The 17,034-nt window shown below is 40.7% G+C and overlaps 2 protein-coding genes across 5 annotated transcripts in view; both read left to right on the top strand.

Moving 5' to 3' along the window:
- The first annotated feature begins 198 nt into the window (after positions 1 to 198).
- LOC113146289 (tumor necrosis factor receptor superfamily member 14-like) lies at positions 199 to 5,133 on the top strand. Of its 3 annotated transcripts, none has more exons than XM_026333691.1 (7): positions 199 to 296; positions 1,896 to 1,988; positions 2,216 to 2,341; positions 3,054 to 3,212; positions 3,552 to 3,636; positions 4,191 to 4,327; positions 4,460 to 5,133. In XM_026333691.1, the coding sequence occupies exons 2-7, from the start codon at positions 1,976 to 1,978 to the stop codon at positions 4,501 to 4,503; spliced, it is 564 nt and encodes a 187-aa protein (XP_026189476.1). In that variant the 5' UTR covers positions 199 to 296; positions 1,896 to 1,975; the 3' UTR covers positions 4,504 to 5,133. The 3 variants fall into 3 exon arrangements, with proteins under 3 accessions (XP_026189476.1, XP_026189474.1, XP_026189475.1); XM_026333689.2 differs by lacking the exon at positions 199 to 296 and adding an exon at positions 311 to 504; XM_026333690.2 differs by lacking the exon at positions 199 to 296 and adding an exon at positions 319 to 1,726.
- A 1,217-nt stretch (positions 5,134 to 6,350) lies between these two features.
- Positions 6,351 to 17,034, top strand: part of prkcz (protein kinase C, zeta) — a 73,219-nt gene continuing 62,535 nt past the window's right edge. Inside the window, exons 1-4 of one of the 2 annotated variants that reach the window (XM_026332150.1) lie at positions 6,351 to 6,568; positions 10,879 to 11,000; positions 12,145 to 12,234; positions 12,735 to 12,785. In XM_026332150.1, coding sequence (XP_026187935.1) covers positions 6,495 to 6,568; positions 10,879 to 11,000; positions 12,145 to 12,234; positions 12,735 to 12,785 — 337 coding nt within the window. In that variant the 5' untranslated portion in view covers positions 6,351 to 6,494. The remainder of the gene's footprint in view (positions 6,569 to 10,878; positions 11,001 to 12,144; positions 12,235 to 12,734; positions 12,786 to 17,034) is intronic. The other variant, XM_026332152.1, reaches the window with a different exon arrangement.

Raw genomic sequence — 17,034 nt, 5'->3', positions numbered from 1 at the left:
AGGAAAGATTTGAGAGTTTGGAAAATAAGCATCTGAGATCTTTTGATCACGTATTTGAAAACGGGCTAAAAAAAGTAGTTTTTTTTTGTTTGTGTTTAGCCAGTCTAAGGGTCCACACTCCAGTCCACTAGGTGGTGGTACTGCACCTATACTATGGTTTGCCACCAGCAGTTAAGACCAATAAAGAATAGTAGCAGGCGTACGGGGAGGGGCAGCAGAGTGGGGACTTTCCAGGCTCTGGGTGGGTCCACAGAACAGAACCTTTTATGAAACATGGAAACATGATACTGGAAGATGTGAGTTGTGTGACGTGAATTTTCCACACTCTCCGTTGCTCTGGACTGTTGACCCTAAGTCTTAGAGTACTTAGGTACTGTAGTGTTTACAAAACGTTAAAGCCTGATACACACTCCAGTCCACGTGGTGGCGGTAACCGCCAAGCAGTGGAAAAGAGGAGGCAGAGAAGCTAACTTGCTAACATGTTTTCGACATTAGTTGCGCTCTGTAAGTATTATAGTAGCGTAGGTAGCTGACGCTATGTTGTCCCGTAACATTATTTGCTAAGCTAAGCTAACGTTAGCCCTTAGCCTACTACACAGACGGTGTCGTGTCGTTCAGCACATCTGGTGTGACAAGGGTTAGATAATGTGGGTCTGCCTTTCTGAAATAGCACTGACTTTGTCTTCACATAGACGTTAGCTGTTCAAATTGATCCAGGTATCGATACTGTCAGACGTTGGTGTTCGAGATCGATATGATGTTTCAGTTTCAGTCCTCTACGTTCAGTGCGCAGCTCCCTTTTCATCAGTGTCTGCTTCAACTGACATTTGTTTGCAATAATTATTAGTTTGCATATTATTAATTTTAATCCATCCAACCATCCAACCATCCATCCATACATCTTGTTCCGCGTATCCGGGGCCGGGTCGCGGGGGCAGTAGCCTAAACAGGGATGCCCAGACTTCCTGTTCCCTGGAAACTTCCTCCAGCTCATCCGGGGGGACAATGAAGCGTTCCCAGGCCAGTCGAGTGACATAGTCTCTCCAGCGTGTCCTGGGCACAGATACCTGAGCCACCTCAGCTGACACCTCTCGATGTGAAGAGCAGCGGTTCTACTCCTCACTCTATCTCTAAGGAGGCGCCGGGTCACCCTACGAAGGAAGCTCATTTCATTATTGTTAATTAATTTATTTTATTTTGAATGGTGTTGATTATATTGATCTATTTTTGTCTAGTATATGAATTATCTGAAAAGCATGTTTATGTAAGTTATATTTACTTTTGGTTTCATCTTGATTTGTTCGGTTTTTGGCGGCTTCACTACAGGCACCTCAGGTGATCTGGGTGTACGTAGGTAAGCAGGAGGTAGCACCTGGGTAGGCTTATGGTTTTTGGACTGAATAGTACTGCGTAAGCCACATACACAGGCTCTGTAGTCGTTGTTTGTTTTAAGTTTGATGTTTGTTAGTTTGGTCAAATAGTCACTACTGTTTGTGCCCATGACCCTGGCCCCAGTTCACTTTGTCCTTCCATAGACTGGCCGGTACTAACCACTGCAGACCAAGACCACCCAACAAGACTTCTAGTTTGAGGGCTGCTCTGATCCAGGCCCTGTCAAAGTCACTCTCAATCTTTAGGCTTCCCAGTTTTTTCCTGCTTCCACCACATCACCTTTGAGGACAGAATGTTCCCCTGCTGCCTAATACTACACCCCACACACTGACAGGTGCCAGTGGGACACAATAATATGTTATTCAGTGGTCATAATGTTATGGCTGATGGTGTTTATGTTTGCATATATGGTCTTGCTCTTAAATCCCTTTAGTGACATACAAAGAACCCAATGACTGATGTGGCTGAACACTGAATCTGTTGTTTTTTTTTTTTTTGAACAGGTTGTCTTGCTGCCTTTTCAGTATCAGGGTTGAACTGTCGTCAAAGAGAATATGCAACAAGGGATAGGCAGTGCTGCCCGATGTGCCACGAAGGTAGAACATAATTGTACTAAGACCTGCTCAGTCTAGATACTGCTATGGTTGTGAAAGGATGTCTGTACTTTGCACAGCTGGAGTCAGTGAGACCTTGTTCCTCTAATCTAACCTGTCAAATTGAGTCGATAATGAATGCTCATTTTCATAGCGTGATTCAGTGAAGATTATCTTCAATCAATTAGTGGTTGATATGTTGTTGAACCTGGTGTTTTTGTCTTGAGCAGGTACGATTGTGAGAAAAGACTGCACGCCAGATTCAGGGACTCGGTGTGTCCCCTGTCAGAGCGGGACTTTTATGAATCAACCCAATGGCCTGAATAAGTGTTTCCTCTGCACGGCTTGTGACGCAGGTATCTCATTATGAGTTGGTAAAGTTTCTGCTCGTTTCCATTCTGACAGGTGCAGCATGGTGGCAAGGCAAACATTTAACTGAATTAGGATATTAAAATAAAAAAGTCTTGCCAAAAATGAAACAGGTTAAAAGTGGGAGCTGGATTTAAAGAAGTATTAATGAGGAGTACCTTTTAAGGTCTGTTTTTTTTTTTTTTTTTTAATTAAAACTTGAAGAAACCTGGTAGAAAACTGAAAAATAACAAAAATAAGGTTTCCACTTAAGAACACCTGTTTTTCAGGAATGCAATGTCTTAAACCGCTGAGTCTGAGTCTTAGTGGATTTTTCATAGTCACAGCTCCCAGAGGCCTAAGCTAGAACATAAGCTCACTGCATTTAACGTGTATCTTAAAATTTGGCCATCTGTTTTAGACAATCCAGGTAAGACAAAAGCCTGACTCTCCAACCAGCCCCTCCAGTACCTGTCAGGCAGTTAGTCTGAGAAATGACCCCTAACAATTCAAAAAATATAGTTTCTTTCATCAAACATATGAAAACATATCCTTATGAAGCTTTACCAGCACCACAGGAACACATTTCAATATTTACAATGTTTAGTTATAATCAATATAATTTAAGCACATTTCATTACATTTTGAAATCACATTATTTAAGATAATAGATTGTATAAAATATATATTTGGCAGTAATAAATGTGTCTCTGGTTTTAGCTCATGGCCTATTTCCATGGCGGAAGTGTTCAGCGACAGCCGACACAGTCTGTGGTGTTTTAAGTGGGTATTTCTGCAGAAGCTGGGCGAATGACACAGGATGCAGTTTGGCAGAGAAACATGCACGCTGTGCTCCTGGTCAGAGGACAAAAGAACCTGGTAAGAAAAAAAAAAAAGTCATTATGTAGGTTTACATGCACATTACTGTCCTCTACCAAAGTTACTCTACTGGGACATAGAGTAGTATCGAGTAATATTGTATAGCAGTATTGTAGTTGTAGGGATCCCCATTTTCCAAACTATGCTGTGAAAGATTGAATAATGTATATGGACAAGAACAATTCAATGTTTTGAAATAGGCTTATTGTTAATTATTATAACTTTCTGATGGAGATCGGACTATATTTCAAGAAAGACTGTTACAGAAATGCAGTTGAGTTCACTTGTTTTCTCGCTTGCTTCCTGTGTCATGAATCTCAGTTTTCTATTTTCTCTAAGGAACCAACACAACTGATACATTGTGTGAAGTGTGTCAGACAGGCTCCTTTTCACTGGAAGGCATCAACTGTACAGCTTGGACAATGTAAGACATTGTTAAGAAATTACCATGAAAGTAGGGATTTTCCTGCCCTATAACTGCCTGGCCAGGCAGAACTGCTGCCATAGAGAATCTTTTTCTCCGGCCTCAAAAAAAGCCGGGCAATCACAGCCGTTTATCTGCAATGGGACGGACTTATGCTTCAGTTGTGTTCTCATGTTTTTACACCAAAAACTACAATTAGTTCGTGGTCTGGTCTAACTGTCACTTTGCTTGCATTATATCCTTTGTTTCTATAATTGGTTTATTCTTCATCCATTGCCCCGCCCCCTGGAAATCAATCTCAGCCAAAGAGTAGAAGAGTAATTCTTTGTGTAGAACAGGAAAAGCGGTAGTCTGGCTGGCCAGACTACCCTGTAGCACATGTCCTTTTAAACAAATGTCTCTAAACAAAGGTAACATACGCTAGACTGTTTTAGTCATTTTAGTCTTGATTTGTGTGACATTACCTACTTTGTTTTTCTTACATTGTGGTGACAGAATTGTTTTGCTTTAAAACAGAGAAATTTCTAAAGCTGTTTTTGAATCTTATCCAATAGTTGCCCAGAGACCCACGTGAAGGTCAGAGAAGGAAATACGAGCAGTGATGTCGTCTGTGCAGCTGCTTCAAGAAACTACTACACTTACATATCAGTACTGTTATGGTCATTTACAGTTGCTGGGTTTATAATTTCAGGTTAGTGCTTATTTGCTTATACAGTATACAGTAACATGTATACAGTAACGTAATGTCCTTTTTCTCCTCATTGCCTCCAGCGGCTGGTCACCAACTGTATAAGCTAACACTTTTTTTGCTTTTGCATTTCAGGCAGGCTACAATCCAATAAAACTGAGGTACCACATGTAAATTAAATTTAAATAAATAATTTCGTTTGTATTACTTCCACGAGCCCTGCACACCACCATATATGTGTATATTCCCACCATATATGCATATATTACCACCATATATGCATATATTTCCACCATATATGCGTGGGTGCATGTGTGGACAAAATATTTCTCAAGAAGTGGTAAGATGGTGAGAGATGTGTAGGGTCGCAGATATCTGTTGGACCCTATCTCAGCTCTTATTGGGTGAAAGGCAGGGGTGCCATGACGTAGGCTTTGGTTTTATTACACTAATGAAAAAAATTAATCTGTTTACGACTAACATGACTGCTGCTACTAATGTATTGTGTGTGACAGCTTTACCTTTACTGAAAGTTTTCTATGTCTTCAGGAGCATGTAAATGGCTGAAATCTTTTGCATCCAGCTTTGTTTCACAGACGCCATCCTGACGCCATGACATGTCTGCTTTCCAAAAAGTGTGTAGCCTGTGACATCTAGTGGCTGAAATCAGTATGTGTAATGTTGATACAGATAAAACATGTTAGTAAGCTGTGCCATAAAGATTCCAGTAAGGATGGTACTTTAATTATTTCAAAACTCACGAGCCAACCATAAAGAGACTCAGAAACACTCCAAAGAAATACACAACACCTACACAAAAAGAAACAAAACGTTCACTGCTGTATGCAGTCACTTTGGGTCCATCTGAGGATGTTGCTCTGTTGCATGACCACAGTTTTATCTTTACCAGGGATCCAGTTGTTTTTAATACATTGATTGCTCACCAGTATAGTAGTGTCACCTTTAAGACGTTCACCAACTAACCAGCAAGTGGCGCTAAACTACTGCATTAATGTGTTGAACGCATTTAGCTTGTTTGTAGATGTAGAGATGTTTTATAGTAAATTAGTAGCTTATTACTTTTTTTTATACTTGTATGTATGTATGTATGTATTTTTTCTCATAAAAAAATTTTCAGAAACATAAAATTCTTGTGGGCACTTTGTCAGCTACAGCTGTAATATGACAAGAAAGTTGAATTATTACTCATGAGGCAGAGCAGCTCAGCATTATAAGCAGAAGGGATGTGAAATGGGAAGCACTGTCTAATTGGAATACATTCATTATCAAGTCACTATCGACGACCACACTTGTCTATACAGCCTTATACACATAGTGTTTTATTGGCACAACCAGCCATCTGCGTTAGAAACAACGCGACAGGTGAATTTGCATTAGAACCTGTCAAGAGAGTGAAAATGTAATCACGCGGGATCTGACGCTGCGAGACTTCAATTTCAAAATAAAAGCTGCTACTCTGGCCCCTAATTCCAACATGGGTCTTTTTTTTTACGAGATTTAGATCTGAATATGGATATTGCTCTATAAATTTGTTTAGTGAGTTTTTAAAGACAATCACGTTTGGTTATCAATTAAAAATGGTAATGGTATAATGGTCATTTTAGTTATATATATATATAATATTAGGTTTTCCCTCCAATATAGCATTTCCGATTGCATGAATCAATATAAAATACCATAAAGTGCATGAGTGTAGGGTTTGTCACTTAATACGTTACAAATATGAGCAAATCAACATCTGATATTATTAAACCAATATATCAACACTTAGTGTTCTAATAAGACAGCTTTATGTCACAGTTCTTTCCCCAGCTTTTTCCTGTATTTGTTTATTTGTTTATGTGTTTGTTGATAAATGGGCTTTACGGTTGTTTTTACTGCGATAGTTTTATGTCTTATGTTGACGAGTTTAATAATAGTGTAGTTTTATTTTGACACATGACACCGGAAGCGTGGTGTTAATTGACGTACATTGACGTCTCCTCCGCCGAGGCTGACTCTAATGTGGAAACGCAGAAACTTTAAAGTGTGTGGGAAAGTTGAGTTCGACGGTGCTGGTCGTGTTATGCGGACTTTACTTTTCCTTCGTGCTGGTTCGGAGCTGTTCGGTTGACGCTGGGCCGGTCTGGGAGGAGAACCAAACTGTGCAATGCATATGCTGCCAGCGACAAACGGATCCATAATGGACCTGGAGCTGGTGAAAATTAAAGCGCATTACTGTGGGTAAGTAGCTGTGTTGGCTGCTCACCTGTAGATTGGAGATATGTGGTACCTGGTTTCCTTGAAGTTTCAGTAGTGACACCGCACTGCTGCTCACCTGACCAACTCACCTGGGTAGAAGAAAACTAATAATAGTCACTGAGGGATGTTTTACTGGCTTTCCCACCCAGATAAGAGTGTTAATACTTGGAGTGAATATTTTATTTCTTCAGTCAGTGTGTTATTGCTGTGTGTAAAAATGTTTTCACAGTGACAGTTTATTGTTGTGGGTGTTGTCCTGAGACCTGTTCTCATGCCTTTTAAACTTTATGGTTATTAGTTTTACATCCAGGCCCTAAATTATTACTGTCAATTTGAAGGTTTTCCCTTCTCCTCTGTTTTCCCACTACTTTGTACTGTTTACTTTTGTGTTGATGCCAATATGCAGCTTCTTCCACATTACAATTGACCTTATGACCCAAAAACTTCACTGACCACTGGTAAAAATGCAGCGACGCTACTGCACAATGCTGCAAAAGGTAGTAAAATGTTATGTTATGTTATTGAAGATCTTTGATAATGATAATGATAATTATAGCATCTCTGCTGAGCAAAGTTTTAACCCTGTGTAAAGCTGCCACTCATCTCTGCAGAGCATAAACACATTGGTTCTGTTGCCTCATCTGTCCAGTGGTTATGTCATTTCTGCTCATAAGTTTCACTTGGACAAACAGGATAAGCCTGTTGTTCAGCTATGTGTTAGATGGGATTTGTGGGCATCGTTTCTCTCTGTCTTGTCTTTGTTTGTTACAAAACGCGGCAGCAGGAGCACTCTGGGATTTTTATGTGATGTTCGAAAATGTTTTTGCCAACTCCTAAACATGTTGTCGGCCGTGTCCGAGATGGTAGATGGTATTTCAGAGTTTGTCTGGTTTCTCAGCACTGAATGTTCCCATCAGTTTTTTTTTTTCATATTTGTGTTTTTAGTACAGTATTTCTGAGTATCACAGTGTTGGTGAAACTTAAGCATGTTTTATTCATGGGGTTCTCATTTTAATTCATATTGGTCCAAATTGTATTCATCCCATACAAGCCTCAGATGACTTAAAAGAGCTGAGAACCAACAAATCTTCAACAATGAGACCAGCTTATACTCTGGCGTCTCACGAGTGATGAAAAGGATAAACAGACTGAACTACTGACGTCTGACGGAGTAAATGTTATTCAGACATTAGAGGGAATGTTCTGTAGTTTATAGGTTTATAGTGTGTACAGGAACAGCCTCATCAAACTCAAACTAACCGGGTTTTTACGGCATCTCACGTTTAGTGTTTTTATGACTGGCTGATACAATGCTGGATTAGAATTTCAGCACAAAAGCCTTTTCACATTCTTACTTTCACAAATGTACTACATTTTTCTGCAAACTTCTTAAATGTCAGATTCTTAAAATTGTTGAAGAAAACCAGTTTAAGGCAGGACATTGCCAGAATACTTATTATGAAGTTGAAGTTAAGTTATTATGAAGCTTTTACGTGACGTTTAAGTGTCTGCTTGTTGACATGGGCTTATAAAATAAACACCTACTGCTGACATACGGGGAATATAACAAAATACTTATCTAACAGAAGTACTAAACAGTGTTACCATAGCCCACAATCACATATCACTATGTTAGTGGGTAAATATCAGCAGAGGCTCCCCCACAACCTTTCATTACCATATCTGAGCCATCCTCACACAGTTAAAGCCTTTGACAGAGCTGTTCAGAGTCACAGCTTGGGAACGGACTAATAGCTGAGTTCAATTCATGCACAGAGATGCATTTGGTCACAATTTATCTTGGTTAATTAGCTCAATTCAGTCCTAATGGAGTTTCCCAGAACACCGTTAAAAGTGCAAACATAGTCTGTGTTGACTAGTCAGCTATAAAATCAGTAACACAGTTGAGTTCTGCAGTATTTGCTCTAGATTAGATCTGATTAGAGGAATCAAAGATCAACATGTTGATTGGTGTCTTTATGTTCTGGTAAGTGACCAATCCCTTAGTGTCCAACATTCTTGAGTGTGTGAGCAAATAGTACAAGGGTCAACCTGTGTTCTTAGAGAGCCACTGCCCTACGCTTTTTCCATCTAGCCCTGACCTGGTAATCAGCAGTGGGTAGTGCAGGGATGGTTGGAAGACTAGCAGGGTAGCGGCTCTCACCCCTGTCCGACACTGCATATTTAGTAAATCTGCAAAAAGGAAGTAGAGACACTGAAGATGAGATGTAGATGTCGTTACCAACCCCAGTTTTGAACACACTGGTATAGGTGTCTGGTAAATATGTAGGTATCTTGTTATATACTCATAGTCTTTTAATGTATGTGATTGTTTTTCTGTATATTTTTTATCCTGGACTCTGAGTCTGTAATAAAATTATTCATTTATTCACTCAGACATTATTCATCAATCACAACTGACTACAACACAAATACTGGGCCAGCATAATGTCACATTAGCAAACTTATACAAGCATAACCCTGCTCTCTCTCTCTCTCGCTCTCTGTGTGTGCGCGCGCGTGTGTGTGTGACATCATTTCATATTGACCCATGTGGAGCAAGGCCTGCTGGGAAGCAAGCTGTCTGTGCTCCACCTTGTCAGAGTCCAAAAAACACTTGCCATAAACACTTGGCCACACACACCCAGAAACCTGCCAGACAGACACACACTCACTGTAGCGCCTGCACATCTAAAAGCATGTTTCAGGCAGAGATGTTTGTTTACAGTATAAAACACACACATCTCTCACGTCTGTGTGTTTGACCCTATCTCCTTTCAAAGCCTGAATCTTCACGGCTGCACTGTTGACTGTGAATACATCGTGCCAACAGTGTCATATTCAGCCAGCAGCCGAGCGGTGAGGGCTGATGTTGAAACTGAGCATGCACTTATTTAAATCAGTCGTCCACTGATAAGGGTGTTTGAAGGCCAGGCCTGTGTGAAATTCAGCCACGTTGTACTGGTGTTTCAGGTCTGCATTCAACAACAAAGAATTTATGGCCATTGGCCAGTATCAGTCCCAGGTGTCTGGTTTATTGAGTATAATTATGTTGTTTATGATTATGATATTTACCTTGACCTGCTTGGGTAATTATGGTCTTTCCAGTGTTTTCATATGATTTGTGAATTATGTTGATAACCAGAGAAGAGTCATTACATTGGCTTCCAAACTCCTCCTTTACGTTTTGAGTAGTGCAGGGCATTGAACCTCCATATGTTTCAGTACCAGTTGAATCTGTGTCATATGTGTGGTTGGATTCATGTTCCTGTTTGACGTTAATGTTGCTAAACTAGACGATACAGTGATCTGTATTTAGGTTAGGCTGGTGTTGGACAAGAACATTATTTTGTTGAATGAAAAACACAAAGATTTAAAGTCAGGTACCGAAAAAGTCATTGATTTTTGGAACCAAAACTCAGGGTTGTGTTTGAGTATTGAGCAAAGAAAAGCAAGTGCAAATACAAGTGGAGCCAAAATAAAACCATCATTTAAGATGGTTAAGATTATACACAGTAATCACTACTGCAGCTTTTAGCTTATCAGTGTTTGCAGTATTACTATTACTAGCAGTATAACCTGTACTGCTGCTGTAGCTATTACTATTATATCCTCAGTGTGTGCCGTTGATGGAACAGTATTATCTGACAATCTTCACAGTTCACAGTTGATAACAATTTCTGTTTTTCCTCAATCCTCAGTGACTTATTTGAATGAATGACACGTATTTACTTTTATCCCATTTTCAAGCATGTCATCATTTATGGCAGACATGTCTTCAGATGTTAAAGAGTCATTTATAGCAGAAGATCAATGCTGTATTAAATGCTGTGGAGGTGATTTTCTCAGTGTTGGGACTTGGAAGAAATGAGGTAAAAACAAAACAAAAAAAAAATGGCTCAAGCAGTAGAAGCTAAGATTTACTTCCACGCTCTAAACCAAGATGTATAACCACTGGATATTGATACAATCTTTCGTTCAACCCTCCCTTACTGGAAAATGTATTACACCTCTAGGATTTCTGTTGGAAATGTCAAATTCTTTCCAAGCTCAAGAATCAAATCTCACACAGCTTTAATGCAGAAAGTTCCACTTACGGCTGGAAAATTAACCTTCACATCTAAACTCACTGGAGTGCCTCTTAAATTTTCTGAATTTCGGACTAAAGGGGAAATTTACTGCCTCCCTAATTTTTTTGTTGACTCCACGGACTCCCCTGAGGAATCTCTTTATCACTGCTCCTTTTAGAGAAAGTGACTAAAGCTTGACATTTTCTGTGTGTGTGGATTCAGGGACATGCTGATCACAGACTTGGCAGCCACAGTAACCTTTGTGGAGTTGTGCGAGGAGGTGAGAATGATGTGCAGTGTTACCAAGCAGCAGCCAATCACACTCAAGTGGATCGACGACGAAGGTGGGTGTGCCTCAGGGTCGATCACTGTACATCTGTCCAGGTTTTCACTCCATCTTCTTCTGAGGGATTTTCCTGGGCCTTTGGTCAGTCCAAAAGTCATATCGGTGAATCACACTGCACCAATGACTCAAAGTGCTTTCATCCAGCTACATATTTGTTTCCATGGCCAAGAGTGTCTGCTGTGCTGGGAATTCCAGCGTTCAGAGAGGAAGGTTAATAACTTACAAATATTTTGTTTTTATTAGGGCATTTAAATTGCTGCTTGTCAGCATTAAGAAAGATCTTAAGAATGACATTTAGTCTCTGACACCATGTTCAGACCCCAGGCTGTGACAAGCTAAATCTGAGGGGTGGTGCGATGTTTAACAGAATAACATAGGAGAAAAAGAACATTTGTTTTTCAGGTTTGCTTCCTGACTTGTGGATTACTGGAATGTTTTATCTCTTCAGGCCTCCATAAATCATTCAAATACATAAATTCTGAGAAACTGACTCTTTGGTTGAACTGGTCACAGTGCTTTAATGTACGCAAGCTGTGAGAAGACGTAACAAATCAGAAATGTTGGAAACCACTGGCTGAACATCTTCACACTTTCCAGCTGACATATTTCCCCTCAGATCAGATTCCTGGAAAGGCTTGAAATTCCCATAGTCCTCTAACAATGTGAGGAATCATTTTCAGACTTACTAAGACGCAAATATGATACATTCTCTGCCACATGTGGTTTATTTACTTGTAAATAAGGGAGAATGGTGAAAATTACTCGTAGAAACATCTTTGTAGGGTCAATTTGTCTGTTTTGCCTCAGAGTTTTATGTTATGCTTTCCACAGGACACCAATACCCCCCTTAAGATTTTCAGAGGATCTTGTTTAATTTTCATTATTTTATTGACACATTCCTTTTTATTCACAGTCAGTTTACACATTTAAATTCAGTTTATCCACTATTTCTTCTAATCAACCATTAACCACATATATACAGTAATAATTTCTGTTTACATTAAATTATTGTATTGTTTTACCAGTGGACAAACAATCTGAATATTTAAGACATAGTACCCTGCTGCTGTGTGTTGTTTGTACAAGACATGCCAACCTTGTACTAAAATCCAAAATGTGTGTGTCTGTGTGTGTCTGCTTAGGGGATCCTTGTACTATCTCGTCTCAGATGGAGCTGGAGGAGGCGTTTCGTATTTACAATCGAACCAGGCAGTCTGGACTGCTGCTGCACGGTGAGTTCACCAACACATTCCATGCTCTAATTATTAATAAAATAATGAACAGTTTGACACTTTGCAGCACGTTCGAATCCGCACATATGTTTTTCCTGTGTACAGATTTTTAAAATGTAATATTTCCTGAGTGTGGTTCAGGAAATTCAGAGCGTGTATCACCTGGATTGCATATCTGGAGACATGCTGTGTTTTATTCAGAGAAAACAGGGACAGAAGAGACAAATTTAGATCATCTGGAGTGAGAAAGTTGAGAACTCTTAAGCTGAACATCACTCCTGTGGACCAGATTGATTTTTTTTTTTTTGTCAGAGAGTTAGTTTCTGCTGTTCAGTCCATTTTGTTCCTTGTTTTGGGGCATGACATTTTTATGACAGCTTGAGGGGTTTCTTTTTCATGACCTGAGCATTTTTTTCTTACACCGCTGCTTGATGCCAGGAGGAGAAAAGCAACTGAAAATGGTTTCACTTTTTTTTTCTTTTTTTTTTTTATATCTACAGTTTTCCCCAGTGTCCCGGAGCAGCCTGGCATGCCCTGCCCTGGAGAGGACAGTGAGTAAATCAGCTCTGCTTTCACTCGCTATCCACTTTTAGGCCTTGCAGCTACAGTGGTGCTCCTAATAATATGGAGTCATGGATACACAGGCACTGTTAAACTAGGATAAGCACCTATGTAGGGAACTGGGTCTGCTGTAAGGACAGACTGGAGGTGGGTGAGAGCCCTGTAGATGTTTCTGGAGTCCTCTGGTAGATGCTAGACCTTTTGCAGCTCTAGAAGACAGTTCAGCTCAGTCTCAACTAGTGAATCACTTTGGTCCCTGAAACACCGACGGTATTTTTGAATTTGGCCTTGCATGCGGTAAAACATATTTTGTGATTATGTGGTTTTTGCTCAGATTTATTAGATACTCGCTCAGGAATTTTGTCCGCAATTAACTTTTTTTTAGTTTTGTTCTGAGTTCACCTGTAGTGGAAATCCGTTCACCCAAAGAGGGAGATGGAACAAAGGCTCCAATGCCTTTACAGTTTGTGGTGTTTTAACCTCTTGGCCATGGGGGCTAAAAATTTATTATTCCATCAGAGAACTAAAAAATATATATTGAATTTCCACTACACGATGTTTTACATTTTTAAGAACTCAGGAACCTTCCCTGTGTTTTGACATGAGATAACCAGGTCTACATTTTCCTCCTTTTTTTAAAGAAACATGGATATATTCCTGGATTTATTCAAATAAGAAGTTACTGCCAAAGTTAAATTACTTTATGTGTAGGACACATGATTCCCCTTTAACTCTGTGCATTTAAATGACCTGGCAGAGAAAAGGACAGGTTGTCATTAAAAAGCACAGGGTTTGTGCTCTTGGGAGCATGACTGTGCTCAGCCAATTTCATGGCAGTCTTTCTATTAGAGTATAAAATATCTTGTGTGCAAATTGAATAGTTTGTCCCAAGGACCTGGTCACACCAGCAAAGGAATCGCAGCAATAACTGGATTCATTGCTGGAGGCTTTAACTTTAGTGGACTTCAACATGTGAAGTCAGACGGAGATGATGGGAAGTCAGAGTCAGAAAATGAAGGACTCGTATTAGCTGTGATGCATCATTCAGTTTTACAGGAAGACTTTCTGTGAGAGATTTAAACACGTTAGAGAATACATATAGTTTGCAGGAAACACAACTCTTGAATTAACTTTCATCCAGTTAGCGACCAAGCTTTCTCGCACCGCAACTAGATTTGTGGTCAACTGGCAGTAAAGATGCGAGCAGATTAGCTCGACCCTGTCACGCAGCCTTGTGGTTAACATTAGCAGCTTGCTTGTTAGCCATGACCTACTAACTAACACCGCAAGCCACCAAGCCTCCAACCTTCCTAAATGACCTACTACTAACATGCACTAATGAATATTGGTGCCACTTTCTGGTCTGACCAGACACCCGGAATAGTCCTGTAACTAGTTTGTGAAGGCCAAGGTGAAATGCATTCTATGGGGAGCATGATTTTGCTCATGGTCAGATGGACACTTTGGATGTGGTTGAACTGGAGTAGAGGCCAGAGGTCATCAGAACATGTAGGATTCATCCTCCTCTGAATATGTCATGATGTTTTGGCCTGTAATGGTCAAACTTCAGTCATCACAGTGGCTGTTACAAAATGTGAATAACCAGTTGAATGAGGTTAAATTGGTGTGTAAATACTAATGACGATACAGTTTCAACAGTACTTTTTCGGGTTTTTGTACTGTTTATATGTGACACACACGTGGTCTGTGTAAAACTTTAATTTCAGTTCAGTTACTGATATTAAAGTCCCTGGAGTCACTGCTGCCCCCCCCCGCACCCGCCCCCTTCATGTTGTTGGCTGCACTCCCTCACTGTATATTTGCTGTGACAGCATGTTTCAGCAGTTTGTGAGCTGTACTCCTGAGTGTGTGTGTGTGTGTGTGTGTGTGTGAGTGAGTGATGGGAGGGGAGATCTGTTCTTTTGCCCTGAAGCAGACCACTGGTTAACTGTGTGATGAGTGGAGTCGCATTCTGTTGGTAGGTAAAGAAAGCTACACACATGTACACAATCAGTTTTAGTGTGTGTGTGTGTGTGTGTTGTGTGAATGTTTATTTGCTGTGCCCTGTGGATGATACATAATATTGTACATGTAGCTGTAATAACTGTGGCTTCCTGCTGTGTTTCCTCCATCTAAACCTCATTTGCTTGGTGGAAAGAGGAGGGAAGGATAGAGCTGTTGTTTTCAAAGAGGAGGAGAAGGGAGGACAGATCGAGTGGAGGAGGGAGGGAGACATGGTTACTCACTCATTTTAACAATATGTCCATGTTTTCAAGGCTAACTCTGCCCTGATAAGATATGCAGATACTTTGTGAAGAGATCAAAACATTAAAGGTCAGATCACACAAATTGGTGAAAACAAAACATATTAACATAATTTAATCCTTGTAGGGTCGAGCCGTGCACAGGATTTTGGGTTTGGTCTGGTGTGATTATGAATATCCACTAAGACTTTACAGTCCATTACAACAGCATTTGGTTTGTGGCAAACAGAAACTAAAATGACAGGACCCTGTTGCTTATACCTAGAATTTCAAGCTGATTTCACAAAAAGAAGATATCTTTATGCTTTTTCATGTGCATCATATACATACATATATATATATATATAAAAGGATAAAAATAATATTTCACAGCTGCATTGAACCATAATAACATCATATTTACAGTATATGAGAGTTGATGCTTGTCAGTGTGGGTAATTTAAACAACAACCTGAACAATACAAGCTGCCATCTTTGTTAGAATGCATCAGTGTTGTCCTGGACCAACAGTGCCACCCATAAAAACAATTTAGTCACTCCCTCAGTCACCTGCTCTGAAGGACAGCACTCCACCATGTCAGTCATTTCTTTGCTCTGTCCTGAAATCCTGTTCATTTCCCAACAAATCCACCATGCATACAATCTGTAGCCCAGTATAGATAGCTTCCACCCTGATTGCTGATGGTGCTATATGTTTGTGGTGAATACAAAAGGGTTTTAGTTCAGTAAAAATCTATATTTCTAAATTCATACATGTGATCACAGGGTTGATCAAAGGTAAAGCTGACAACAACAGACGTGGCTCAGTTTGAATTGCTTCTGGCGTGTGTGTGTGTCAGTGAGTGAGTGAACAGACCCCCCTCTGTGTGAGGAGAGAATGATGGAGGAGGGGAGGTGCTGAAAGGGTTGAAATCCTGGAAGATGCGCTCAGTGGACGGATGCTGCCATCCCTTGCACCCACACCCTCCCACCCACAAAAAAAAAAAATCCCCACATTACCACCCCCCTCTCCCCCCACCCCTTCCTGCTGCCACCAATGTTTCCCAGCATCCCCCTCTCTCTGTCAGCTGTGTGGCACCGCTGTCTCTCCAGGGAGGAGCCTACAGCACTGCTGCATCACACAAGACACAGAGGCAAGCGAGGGACAGTGGGAAAGGCAAAGACAGGGAGCATTGTGCTGTGCAGATATCTGCTCTTATAATACAAGGCACGCGCTCTATTTGTTTTTTTTTTTTGTTTTGTTTTTTATTTCTCCGCTTATTCTCCTATTTTTTGGTTTGCACACCACGCCAGAAATACAGAGATACAATTTCATCGAGGATAAGAGGTTCTCAAAGCAGCAGGCAGGAACAGACAGAGAATTAAAGAGCCTTGAGAAAAGCAGAGACTCTCTCAGCTGAGGGAGAGGAAGAAAGGGCGCGTGAGAGAGGGAGGGAGAAAATAATTAAATAAATCCCAGGGAGGAGAAAGAAAGAGGGAGGGATCGTCAGAGAAAGAGAGAGGAGGGGATGTAGCAGTGTTTCCTCACCGGCTCATCACACACACACACACGCACACACGCACACATACACATCTACACACACATACATGCACACCTAGCCTGGATAATGTGCTGAAAGAGGTGGAGAAAAGGAAGAAGGCAAACCGGTGAGCTATCTATCTCTGCATCCATCCATCTTTTCGTTAATCCATCAGTTTTACCATGTCGACTCTGAGACAGTGGGTTTGGATGAGTGTGTCCTTGCCTGGATTCTCGCGTGTGTGTGTGTGTGGGAGATCTGTCTGCTTCCATGATTAGCATGTGTGATTGATTCCTGCCTCATAGCTCGTCGTGTCGTGCATTGCAGGCAGGGATTGTGTGCATGCAGCTAGCTGTGCTAGCTGGTGCCTGTTCCTGGCTGGCTTCCTTCGCTGTATTGTAGCCCTGGAAGGCGTTGTGTTTGGCAGTCCCCTCAGAAGCTGCACCTGCCAACGA

The sequence above is a fragment of the Mastacembelus armatus genome, chromosome 7, assembly GCF_900324485.2.
Source record: "Mastacembelus armatus chromosome 7, fMasArm1.2, whole genome shotgun sequence".
Lineage (NCBI taxonomy): Eukaryota > Metazoa > Chordata > Actinopteri > Synbranchiformes > Mastacembelidae > Mastacembelus > Mastacembelus armatus.
This window is presented reverse-complemented; position numbering and strand designations above follow the sequence as displayed.